This window comes from Odocoileus virginianus, chromosome 6, assembly GCF_023699985.2.
Source record: "Odocoileus virginianus isolate 20LAN1187 ecotype Illinois chromosome 6, Ovbor_1.2, whole genome shotgun sequence".
Classification (NCBI taxonomy): Eukaryota; Metazoa; Chordata; class Mammalia; order Artiodactyla; family Cervidae; genus Odocoileus; species Odocoileus virginianus.
Genome location: NC_069679.1, coordinates 46,907,741 through 46,921,494, shown reverse-complemented (window position 1 = coordinate 46,921,494; position 13,754 = coordinate 46,907,741). Strand labels below are relative to the sequence as shown.

Here is a 13,754-nt window from a genome sequence, read left to right as displayed (position 1 = left end):
AGATGGCTAGCGGTTTTGAACTAGAAGGATTCTTAAAGGTGACAGTCCAGCCTCAAAGTTTTCAGTTCTTAGGTAGCAAGAGCCACATAATAACCTTTTTGTGGCTGTAACATATCAGTCCCAGACATGAGGTGAACAGAATAGTTCCTGAAAAACAGAACAGCTTCCGTCCAACCACATTGGGTGCTGACCCCCTAAGATATCGCTGGATCACCCAGAGCCAGATGCACTTTTCTTTAGAGAAATAGAGAAACACATGTTAGAAATTATTCCATCCAGAGTGTAGTTAACTAAAAATAAAACAACATACACATTTGAATGAAATACTTCAGTTTATTTTATTTGAAAAGTGCCTTCAGTTATTTTTTAAAAATACGTGGTAAATGACTCCCTCAATTCTTCAGCGTAAATAAATTTTGTAGATTATGAAGACAGAATTATATCTTAAAATTTAACCAGAATGCTATTTTAATCAATGTTTCTAATCTTTTATTGAGATTTAATTCACATACCATAAAATTTATTTGTTTAAAGTATACAATGGAACGGTTTTAGTACATTCATAGTTATATAACCATTACCACTGCCTAACTCCAGAACGCTTCCATCACCCCAAAAAGAGATTCAAACCCACTAGCAGTCAATTCCTATTCACCTCTCCCACCAGCCTCTGGCAGCCACTGATCTACTTCCTGTCTCTATGCGTTTGCCTATTTTGGACAGTTCATTTAAGTGGAGTTATGTAACATGCAGTCTATTGTGTCTGCCTTCTTTCACTTAGCAAAATGTTCTGGAGGTTTATTCATGTGGTAGTATGTTATCAGTATCTGTTCTTTTTTTATGGTTGAAGAATCTATTATACTTGGATAGTTTCCACTTTTTGGATTGCAGAAATATGTTTCTATGAACATTCAGGTGCAAATTCTTATGAATATGTTTTCATTTCTCATGGGTATATAGCTAGGAGTGTAATTGCTAGGTTACATGATAACCCTGCACTTAACTTTTTGAGGAATAGCTTAATTGTTTTTCATAATAGCTCCACCATTTTACATTCCTGCCAGCCTGTCTGAAGCTCCTCATTTTTCCATATATCTTGCCAATACTTATTATTGTCCATCTTTTGGATTATAATCATCCTAGTGAGTATGAAATGGTATCTCATTGTAATAATCCACATTTTTTTGTTGTCTATATGATTATATACTAAACTTATTTTTTTTCTCTTATGTGTTGTAAGAATTGGGAAAATATTTTTAAAGAATCAGCATGAACATGAATGTCTTAGATTTGACCTATGTTTTGAACTAGCTTATTAATACTGTTCTTTATTTCTAATTATTCCAGAGGCAGCAGCTGGGGACAGCTGTAGAATTGGAAATGGCCAACATGCTTGAGGAGAATACCAATATCCTTAAATTTGGATATCAGTTTACTCAGCAAGGACCCCGAACCAGGGCAGCTAATGCAATAACAAAAAACAATGACTTAGGTAAGACATACTTAGCATGAAATCAAAATTCTGAACTGTAATGTTAAGCTAATGTATTGGAGAAACTTTTGTTTTAATAAGTTTTTACACAGGAATATTACTTGGCCTTTGTTTCTGAAATTTGCAGTTCTTTTAATACTGACTGAATTAGAGTTCAGTTTAAATGAAGTTGTAGTGATTATTAGATTAGTGGGTGAGAACCTACTTCGTAGCTTTTAGTGAAATATGAAATAGTTTTCTACAACAGATATTTTGTTTTCAGTTATAAGTTACCTCTTGGAGCTATTAAAACAAAGATTTCAACATTATAGGAAAATTTTGCCCTTTTGATGAAACAAGAAAGTTTCACCCTTTTAGAAATTCAGTTTCACACGGTAATATATAAAATAGTTGTAGTTTTTTAAGTTTGGTGTTTCTTATTGAAGGGGCTTCCGTGGTAGCTCAGACTGTAAAGAATCTCCCTGCAACATGGGAGACCCAGGTTTGATCCCTGAGCTGGGAAGATCCCCTGGAGAAGGGAATGGCTACCCACTCCAGTATTCTTACCTGGAGAATTCCATGGACAGAGGAGCCTTGCAGGCTACAGCTCATGGAGTTGCAAAGAATCAGACACAACTAAGCGACTAACACTTCTCATTGAAATATTTTTTTAAATGCGTGCAGAGAATTAAAATACTTTTTAAAAATTATTTATTTTAATTGGAGGCTAGTTACTTTACAGTATTGTAGTGGTTTTTGCCATACAGTCGCATGAATCAGCCATGGGTGTACATGTGTCCCCCATCCTGAACCCCCCTCCCACTTCCCTCCCTCCCCATCCCATCCCTCAGGGTTGTCCCAGTGCACCAGCCCTGAGCACCCTGTCTCATGCATCGAACCTGACTGGCAATCTATTTAAAGGGAGTCACATTCCACTGTGATGCAGTTCTTCTGGCTTTAGCCATATTTGAATTTGCATTTTTAAAAGATTTCTGGAGCAGAAAAACCTTTAATCCAGATCACTGTGAAAAATATTAGTTCAGACTTTCTGTCCTTTGATGACTCTAGTTTCTCATAGCAGATTTTAGCCTCTCTTTTTTTAAAAGGGAAATTTGATGTGTGTTTTTTATTTTAGATGTAGTTTGGAAAGTATGCTGATTATTTAGTATTTCTTCATTAGTTAGCTTCTGTTTTTTACACTTCAGGAATTTAATTTTGCCTTTTACAGCAGTGTTTCTCAAGTCTAACTGAACTTCATAGTTAGAAAACCTTAAGAACATACACCTTATTGGCTCTAAAAAGTTAGTTTTTTACTTACTAGGTTATACTTCATTCTAATAATCTATTTTATTTTCTAAGACTTTAAACTTTTGAAGGTCAGGGGCCATGTGTATCTTTTGAATCCACAGCTGTCTTTAAAACCACATCTGACAATAGTAGGTACTTACTAAAGATTTATTCAGTAAAAAATAAAGTAGTAAAATTTGAATCCTGCTCAAAGTTGAATTTTCTTGTAACTAAGCGTCTTTCCTGGGACACTTTCCCAGAATGGGAGATAGCAGAGAGGAAGAATGGAGAGAGAGTGTCTCCATTCTTCCCCTCCTCTGAAACCACCTTAGCTTTCCTGGGATCCCACCAGCATCCTTTTGCCCTAGCCGTCTGTCTCCTGTGTTCCTCCGAGAGGAGGTACCGGCAGCCGTCTGGCAGGAGCAGCACAGTGAGAGCCTGTAGGTATACAGCCTGCGCGTGGAGGGGTGCCAGCCTCTCAGGGCTCAGCAGTTGTGCTCTTCTGCATGCATGTTGTGGCAGGTGCATTGTCCAGATCTCTCTCAGAAAGGCAGGCCTGATATCAGAGCCAGAAAGACTTTTGGCAGATGGAAGATGCAGGGCACAGATGAAAACAATTTCTTGGACTGCCTTCTGTCAACACTGAGAAGTTAACGAGTTGTGCATAGGCGTGTGTAAGAGGATGAAGAGGCCATGTGGTCGGACACAAAGCTGAGGCAAACGGCTTTGTGCTGGTAGCTCTCTAGGAAACCGCCTGCCTTCCCCACACTGTTTCATTCTGGTCCAAACCAGAGCTTCAGACATGGGTTTCAGGCATGAAATGAGAATAAGGACATTCCTGGAGTGAGGAATTGCGTGGATAGAAGCTCAGATTTGGGACTAAGCAAGTTATTTATATGCTGGAGACAGCCTGCAGATTTTGAGAATTGACTCTCATAACAGGATGCAGGATCCAGAATAAACTTTGCACAAGTACTTGCTATTTGAAGCTAACAAAATGAAGATAAAATGCTGCCAGTGGATTAAGAGGGAATACTGATAGGAGGCACTAAAGTTACATGGTGAGGAACTTAGATTTCTTTGGGATTTATGTGAAGGTATTTGAGAGCCATTATAGGCCACTCACTGAGTGCATGATTAAAATGATGCTTCAAAAACATGATTCTTACTACTCTTCTAGAGATGGAGAAGAAATGAGATCAGTTAGGATTTATTGGCAATTGACTAATCATGAAGTATGGAGAACTTATGTGAGGAGTGGAGTGGGTTTTGGAAAGAAATTGCTAAAGAATTGTGAATAGGGCCAAATTTATTAGTCTTTCATCCACAGGCTGAACTGAGGAATTGCTGAGGTAACATGTGGGCACCAGTGAGGAACAGGGGTCAGGAGTGGCTCTCTGCCTATCTTCCTCTGCTGTCTTGTGCTCACAGCAACAGCAGCCTACCTTCCATCCACCCTCAGCTGGTTTTACTTTTTACCCTGCACTTTGATCTCTGCCTGTAGATCAAGATGGCAAGCCTCAAGACTGTTTTCTTACAAGCATTCTAGTATGTGGTAACTGGACGGAGATAACTGTACAGCATCTCTGGGGCATATAATTTTCCTTCACCGTGCAAATGGGGCTGTATCCTAGCTTTAGTGTCCCAATTTTGATAATGTCTCCCTCTCTCATTGTTTTCTTAGTCTCAACTTTTCATTGAAATAATCCTACCTACTCGCCATCTCTCCAGCTAAGAAGTATCACAGCTATAACAGCAAAGAGGTTATATGGTGTATGTGCATCATTCGACTGAACTCTGTCTTATGTTCCTATCTTGACACTCACTAACTACGTAATCAGTTTTCTATGCTTTGTTCTATCTGTCCTATCAATCTTGTTTTTAATGTGCATTTTTAAAATAACATGCATTTTAATATCTGAAATGGTCTGCCAGTAACATCCAAACACTACTGCAATTCATAATTTTCTTGGAAATGTTCTACTTTAAAGAATGATATGATTTGCCTTTCAGATATATCCATGTGGTTCAGATATCTATATATATCAGTTAAGTTTGTATTTGCAGACTCAGTTCTCCATTTGATTTCTTCCCCTAACATTTCAGTAAACTTGTTCTTCGTTAACATGGGCTAAAATTAGAGTTGAGGTGCACATAGTTAAATTATGTATATAAATGTTCATGGGGACCTGAAACTGCAGCCCTCCTGGTTTTTATTTTCTAGCCAGCGCCCAGCCAATAGCTGGACAGGCTTTTATGCACATCACTTGATTGTCCAGTATCATCTCTTAAAGGCCAGTGAACAGAAGCCAGCAGTCAGAACATGAGAGCAAGACCCGTAGCCTGGCCAGGAGGGCTGTGCACCTTTGGCTTTTCATTCCTCTGTTAAAACAGCCAGTTCAGGTTGAACAAAGGCAGGTGCCTTGCTGCTTGCTTCCACAGAAGAGAGTATAGAAATTAACAGACCAGCCATGTAACTTAAACAGAGGAACTTACTGGTAAGAGTATCAAAACCAATTATGTGCACATGCAGATCCTCTAACTTTATAAAGGCTAAATTGGCTTTCCTCACCCTGAAAAGATGACTGGCCTCAATGGCAACCTACTCCAGTACCCTTGCCTGGAAAATACCATGGACGGAGGAGCCTGGTAGGCTGTAGGCTGTAGGCTGAATGCTTCCTATATTAACACAATACTAAGCAGCCTTGGGGCTTCCCTGGTGGCTCAGAGGGTAGAGCATCTGCCTGCCATGCGGGAGACCCGGGTTCGATCCCTGGGTCAGAAAGATCCCCTAGAGAAGGAAATGGCAACCCACTCCGGTACTCTTGCCTGGAAAATCCCATGGATGGAGAAGCCTGGTAGGCTACAATACAGTCCATGGGGTCGCAGAGTTGGACATGACTGAGCGATTTCACTTTCAAGCAGCCTTGAATTGCACAGCCATGAGGTTCAGGTGTCACTATTCTCCTGTTACAGAGGATGAGTTGAGGCTCAGAGAGGTTGCCTTACTTGCCAAAGAGCACACTACAAAAAGCAGCAGGTTCCCACTCTGTTGCTGACTCGATGGTCAGCAATAGGAGCTGGCCCGATGCTGAGGAGCCCTGAGCTGCAGGCTCTCAGTAAATGTTCTCTGGTGGCTGACAGGTGAGAGAGAAGGTAGCAAGATCCTGACTGAAGACCTCGTCCTGCTGCCAACGAGCACGGCCTCGCAGCTGAGGGTCTCCAGCCCGTGCATAGGCTGGGCACCCTCAGACGTGCACCTTTGTTTACTCTGCTAACTGTGGGTCAACCACTTTGACCTCCCGAGTTTATGGTAGCCAGAGGTGACATCACCGTATTACTAGGGTCTAAGATCTACATTACTTTGCATTTGTTGTATTCTCAGAACCCCAAACTGGCTCATTTTGTAGGAGATAAGAGAAGGAAAATTTGGAGAGCAGTAGTAGCAAGTCACTTAACCTTTGAAACTTCCAAAAGTATTTTTGGTATGTTCTTTCACAAACTAAGGAAATAACCAGAAGGGCATGCAAATTACCTTTAATACTTTCTAATCCCAGCTGCCTGTGTGTTATTTCAAAATTTAACATGGTAAGTTACCATTTTTAATGAAGGTATAAATTTTTTAATACACGGATGAGACAGGCACAGTGAGTTGAAGGTGACTGCTGACCATTCTAGTGTAGATTTCTAATGTCGCTGTTGTATAAGCAGAGGGGAGCTTAGCTCCTCAGTTCTCAGCAGGTAAGTGGACATAGTAAAGGATACGAGTTTTTTATTTTAATGGCTGTGTGAACTGCAGATGGACAATCCATTTTTTTATAACTCTAACTGGATTACACAGAAACTTGTTTGTCACAAGCAAATCAACATTGTACAAACTAACAGGGATTTCTAACATTCTTTATTTTCTCATAGTTCGCAAGAGACGAGTTGAAGGAGACCACCAATAAGTCTGCAAACCTGTCATATTTGGAAGACATTGAAAGATCACCGAGGGTTCTTGTCATATCAGATGTAAAATTTTCCTGGGTAGAAGGGAAAAGACTGGAAATCTTTTTTTTTTTCTTTTTTTAATTACATGTATCTTTTTTTCTAGTTTAAGGTTGTTACCAGTTTCAAACTGTAAAATCAATAGTAGGTGATATTTTGTATACTAAAGCATTATTTCTGCTAAAATTGATTTTAATTTAGCTTAATTAAATGTTTTGTGATGAGTTGGGTTAAAAAAAATACAGTTGTAAAAAAGTTTAGGAAGTCATTTATGTAGAATAATATGAACATTTTAAGGACCAATATTTTTTAAGTCAAAAAGGGACATTGCTGATGTCAGAACTGCTGTCGTACTTCTTAGGTACAAGGCACTTCAAAGCTTTCCTCATTCCATGGCATGGAGACTTTTCCATGTTTTCTAGAACACACACACTTCTTTCTTGAAAAAAGCAAAATGCCAACATCTTAAAACAGATTACTTAAAACTTGGTCATCTGTCTTAAGAGTCAAAGCAGGTCTCTAGGCGAGAGGAAGCGGTCTCCAGTGCTTCCCGCACACTGCACCTGTCTGGGGTGTCTCAGCACCTACAGTCTTTTTAAACAAAGTCATCAGCTTGGCTAGGTTACACACTTTGTTTAAAAAGTAGTTATGTCAAAAAATAAAAAGTAGTTATGTCTAAATTCATTACAGGCTTTCATTTTAATAATGTGGGCATTATTAAATTTTTGTGAAAGTTCACAGTAAAAAAAAAATCTGAGTAGGAAAGCTATTTTCTTCCCTGTAAAAGGCATACAGCTCACTCTGTTATTTAGGGTAAAAGGAAAAAAAGAGCAGTTGTTAAACACATGAAATCAGACTTATTAAATGGTGGAGATTAAGTCTTAGGAGCATACAGAACGGTCCTTTAAATTGATGGTTACTCTGAAGTAAATTAGAAGCTGACCTGCGTATACATTAAGAGTTTACACAGGATAGTAAGATGTTCCTATATGCAGTGCAGAGTTGTCTGGATGGTATACAATCACCCCTTACTACAGATTTTCCAACCAATAAGGAAAATGACTATTCTTGATAAATCTAATTTTTATTAACTGTTTCCTTTCATCTTGAACTTTTTGGTCCATACTGTATAAAAGTAGTTTCTCATAACAAGATGTCTTCCTATCACTCAAAGTATTAAAGTGAGTGGTTGAACAGTGAGGTGTGGCAGGCAGGCCACTCCAGGTCCAGTAGTGTGATAGTCAATGTGGACCTGTATTCATGCCAGGTTCCAGGGCGGTCCTGGGAGCAGGAGATGGCAGAGGCTATACAGCTACAGACGACAGGGCACAGTTGTTCAGATTGTGAACAATTCAGGCCTGGCTGTGTCACTTACAGGGAGGTTTTTCTAAAGGGAGGAATCTCTTTCCAGAATAGGGGAGAGATGCGTTCTTAATTTTTTTTTTTTTTAAACTTCTTGAAACCAAATTATAAAAGTCTGCTCCTTTGTCTTGGGCTAGACAGTTTGTCTCGAGTTAGATGGCTCCCTGTATGCTATAGAAATAAGCCTTCTTGAAAGGTGAAAGCTTTCCTCATAAGGACTGGGTGTGAGTTTCTTTGGAATCAGCATCCAGTGTTTGAAAGGGGCCAAAGATTGACTTTGCACTGTTCCACTATTCCCTTTTGGTTATAGGGTGCTGGAGATTCCCCCCCCGCCCCAAGTTAGCAAGTCAAGCTCACTCTCACTGGCTCTTTCCCTCTCCTTTTTCATAAATGACTTTGGGAATGTACTTGATTTTTAGAGACTGCACAGTTCCAACAGAGCAGGGAGTTGGCCTGGAGCAGGAGTACAGAGCTGCCAGTACACTTTTAAGCAAGGCTTCCTTTTTTGCCCTGCCCTGTAACTCAATAAATTGATAAGTATGTTACCCTGTCTTCCCAAAAGTCTTTTTTTTTTTTAAATATAGGTAGGTAGGGCCCCACAATTCTGTATTATACATATGGGTAATATCTTTTCAGTTATTATTTATCAAAGTATGAAGAAGTTGAGTGTTTTGCTTGTACCATTCCAGTTCTGAGCTACAACATATATAATGGAAGAAAAGATTTGTTAATAAATAACTAAAGGTGAACATTCATCTATCCGAATACAGAAAATCTTTCACAAATTGTAACACAAGGGAGAAAACGGATGTTTACTTTGATCTTTAAAAATCTGGCACCTCTCAAAAAAAAAAAATCTAGCACCTCTTATCCTTTTAGTAACTTTCAATATTTCTATATTGTGCTAAAATTTTATAATAGAATTGTGAAGTAGTCTTGATTTTTAAACCAAAGATCTTCTAAGACATTTAAGTTTTTATAATGTAACCAGTATAGACTTAGCTTGTTATTCAAGCAAAGACTTCTTTGCGTTTTTAAATTGCTGTTTTTTAAAAACCTTTTAATTTCACATTTTTTAAAATTTTATATTCATATTTGTCAGAAGTTCCAATTTTTCCAGTTTGTCTACATGAAATTATTATGTATTAAAATCAATATTAATGATATTATTAAAATAGATTTTGGTGCTATATACTTGTAGCTAAAAGTAGAAGTCTAAAGAATAGGTGGAATACATTCTCTAAGGGTGCCTGTCATTTAAAAGACCAAATAAACATTTTGTGTTTAAAAAAATTAGATTGTTAGAAATTCTAAGGAGAATTACCTTGGTTGTTAAATTGCAGATTCTCATGATTTGAATGAAACAACCCACATACTTGCTTTGTGAAGTAGGTACTCCCTCAAAAAATTAACAGGTATAGAGCTTTGTAAATTCTTTTTTCTATTGACAGTATCTGATGTTTTTTCATTTAAAAAGCGGAATCCATGGTATAAAGAAAATTATAAAAGAAAACATGTTTTGATGGAAAGTTATGTCCTATTGTACTTTATTTTAACCCTTGCTGCCATTAAAATAAGATTAAACAATTCATGAGATTTCATAAAATTGTAAAATTTTGGCTCTGTGGTCCTAGAACTTCTAACTTTTTCCTTATAAAATCAGGAACCACTATTATCTCCTGGCAGAAAAAAGGATCATTGTTTTTCTCGAATCTTAGCAGTTTCCATCTCTAAGTTCAGTACTGTCTCATTTTCCTCCATTACAATGTCACGTCACTTAAAATTTTTTTTCTAGTTTTATTGAGATACTTAACATATAACATATTTTAAGGTACAAAACATAATGATTTGATATATGCACATACTTACAAAATGGTTACTACAGTAAATTTAGTTAACATCTGTCACTTCACATAGTTTTTTAAAATGTTTTTTCTTGTGATGAGAACTTTTAAGTAACTTTCAAATATGTAATAATACAGTATTATTAACTGTCATCACTATGCTGACATTACATTCCTAGGACTTATTTTTCTTATAACTGGAAGTTTATACCATTTAACCACCTTCGTCCATTTCACCCACTCTCCACACCCCAACTCTGGCAACCCCCAGTCTGTTCGCTCTATCAATGGATTTAGTTTTTTTAGGTTCTAATACATGAGATCATATAGTATTTGTCTTCCTTTCAGATTTGTTTCACTTAACATAATGCCCTCAAGGCCACTCCACTTTCAAATAGTACTAACTGAAGACACAGCACCCATAAGACCCAAACACATTGGATGTGTCAGAGCAACTCCTATCAAGGGGTGTGAGTTCTTCAGTCTAAACATCCACAGAACCCTCTTTTCCATCACTTCTCACTGAACATTCATGTTTCTAGCTACTTCTCACTCAAAGGAACTCTTCACCAAGTCTTAAATTGAGACAATTATATTTACAATCAGCAAAGAATTTATATTATGTCATTTTAATTTGGTCATTCTTTCTTATGTCATATTTCTTGTGTGTTATAATTTAGTTCTCTATGTCTCTTCCTACAAAAACTGAACACATTGGAAATTTTTTATAATAAAACATTTACAGGTTTGTTAATGCTAAACTCTAACATGCAGCCTGATCAGAGAAGCCAAATCTTTAAACCCTTACCAAGCATTTTAGACAGCCTTCACTGATATATAAGGACTTTTACTTAGGCTATCTGCTCTGGTAGCTAGATAATAGATTGTAACACTGTGAAACACCACCAGCCATGTTTTGTATTTAGCACTATTGTTCAAGTTCGTACACTTTTAAGATAATCAAAGAGTAGCCATATGTGAGTGAGGCTTAACTTCCTTTTCTACAGACTATCAGTATGTTTTAAATGCTGCAAAGCAATTAATAGGTCTAAAATTTTTTTTGTCAGATATTGTAGTTCATCAGACAGTAAGGTTTAAAAACAAATTCTGAAAAAAATAAATAAAAACAAATTCTGGGGGCTTGTTGGTGGGTATGTAAAGCAGATTTTTAGGAGTTTAAATTTCACCTTAAGTCGAAAGGAAAACAATTTGATTCAGCTGTTTAAACTTTTTAGATTTGTCTGTTTAAGAATTGTAAGAAAGATAAATTGTAAAGAAAATTGCGCATGCATACATGTGCATGCACACATGTATGTTTGTATAGTCAGCAGAGTATATGAAAACCATTGTAATTTTGAGAAAGTGCCCACTTTTTTTTTTAGTCTTTTGGATGAATTATATTTGGTTTCAGTTCAGTTCAGTCGCTCAGTCGTGTCCGACTCTTTGCGACCCCATGAAGGAGGACAGGCACGCCAGGCCTCCCTGTCCATCACCAACTCCCGGAGTTTACTCAAACTCATGTCCATCGAGTTGGTGATGCCATCCAGCCATCTCATCCTCTGTTGTCCCCTTCTCCTCCTGCCCTCAATCCCTCCCAGCATAAAGGTCTTTTCCAAAGAGTATTTGGTTTCAGGTATGTTTAAAAGCTTGAAAATTACTTTTGTAACAGTGCATTCTTTGTCACATGAAATTGGGCATTTAAATATATTTTTTAATGCTAAAATATAAAAATGCTGTAAATGCTTTTACCATTTTAATAAAAAACTATTAGAAAATATTCATATTAATACTGGTTCATAATAGCACAGTGACTCTTCTTTTGAAGAATATGGACTGCAGGCATTTAGAATTTATCATTTCATATTGGAACAAATAATTTCAATAAAGTCTATCAAATATACTGTAGACTTAGACTGTTTGGAAAATCCCTTTAATTCCTGTGCTCTAAAGTTCACTGCATACATACCTTTTAAGAACAAATTTATTAATTTCCCTGAGTTATTCTGAAACTGTCAAAACTTGACCATTTATACCCATAAAGTAGTAAGTTCATATGGTTCAGTCTCATCCCCATCAGTACTCAGTCTGGTCTGTCTATAAAGTCAAATTGATTTTTTTTTTTTTTTAACTGAGTTGGCAAATAGAAACAGGGACCTATGATACAGTGTGTTCTGGGCCTGAGGGGAGCCAATCCTGTTACTAGAGATTATTTCTAAGGTAAACTAAAGATATCGCTTATCAGTCACCTAAATCCACCAACCAAAAGAGAAAATCAGTGAAACGTGTAATGGGTTGAGGAAAATGAATATCAAATAATTCAACTTTGAAACTTAAAGAATAAAGAAATTTCTCTTGAATCTTTAGTATTGGCTGGCTTTCCAAGAATGGCTGTTGGGCTTACGTTCACATGTGGGAAGCCTTGATGCCTGTCCCCTTTGGTGAGTCAGAGGCTTGGGTGCTTCAGTTGTCAGGTAACTTCAGCTCCTCCTCTGAGTGGCCGTGGAGACAGGAGCTGTGGCCGTGGGGAGAGTGCCTTCTTGCTCAGCCAGTGGCACCTCAGTCCTTCAGGTACCAAATATTAAGCTTTCCAGCAACTCTGCAAGGGTTGGTGGCCTCTAGTCTCAGCCCAGCTTTAGCCCCAGTCCTGTTGCTAAAGTAGCGGAGACTCAAGGCCACCTCTACAAAGAATAGTCAACCTAACCTATAGATCTAATGTGATCCCCATCAAATTAACATATTTCATTTTTCACAGACAAATAATCCTAATATTTATATAGAACTATAAAAGACCCAGAATTGTCAAAGCAGTCTTGAGGGAAAAGAACAAAGCAGGAGGCATAACCCTCCTAGACTTGAGATAATACTACAGTAAGGCCATTGTGACCAAAACAGCGTGGTACTGGCACAAAAACAGACATCCTATTATATACAGGATGGATGAACAACAAGGTCCTACTGTATGTAACACAGGGGACTATATCCTGTGACAAACTGTAATGGAAAAGTATGAAAAAACATGCTTATGTGTGTATAATTGAGTCACTTTATTGTGCCAAAGAAATTAGCACAACACTGTAAATCAACTATACTTCAATAAAATTGTAAAGAATAGTCAGCCTTATGACTGAACTGTGGTAGTACCTCTCATCAGCATTTTGGATGAGTCTCTAAATGGCCTTTCTGGAGCTGGTGCTAATTATGGCTGTGTTTACTGCACAGCTATGAAATTACACTTTAAATATATAAAAGGGAGGGAATTATAATGTATACCCAGGTTTTCTGCATGGTAAGTGGGCCATTTTTCTTTGACCTTTTCTATTTAACAATAAGACTCTTTAAAAAAAAACCGAACATATCTAATTTTTCACTTCTCAGAAGTAGAGGAATATAAACATTAAATCATGAAAGATTCACAGTGGTCAAGTCCAAACCCCAGCAAGTTGAGCAAACTGACTTCAGAGAAGTTAACTTGCCCAAGGTAACATCATTGGTTTGTATAGTCAACAAAAAAAACTTTATGAACTTATTATGTTCCAGCTACTGCACTAGTCAAAAAGCTAGAAGTCAAATCTAGTATTTTGTTTCCCACTAAACTTCTGTTTTCTCTAAACTTCTGGTGACCATTTCTCTCCGGTATTTGGGATGTCTTTCTCCCAAGGTCAGTAAATACACCTTCTCAGCAGTGTGATGGCTGTTGCAAATAAGTTCCTGATCCTTGTCTCAAAAATGCTTTTTTTTTTTTTTAACTTGAGAAGAAAAAGCTTTGGACAGAAGTCTTAAGTTCTAACTTAGCTTCTACA

General features: G+C 37.5%; 1 protein-coding gene across 1 annotated transcript in view; it reads left to right on the top strand.

The window, feature by feature from the left end:
- Positions 1-9,724, top strand: part of TMOD3 (tropomodulin 3) — an 86,862-nt gene extending 77,138 nt beyond the window's left edge. Inside the window, exons 9-10 of the mRNA XM_070469274.1 lie at positions 1,348-1,492; positions 6,674-9,724. Of these exons, the coding sequence (XP_070325375.1) occupies positions 1,348-1,492; positions 6,674-6,708 (180 nt within the window). The 3' untranslated portion in view covers positions 6,709-9,724. The remainder of the gene's footprint in view (positions 1-1,347; positions 1,493-6,673) is intronic.
- Positions 9,725-13,754: the final 4,030 nt, after the last annotated feature.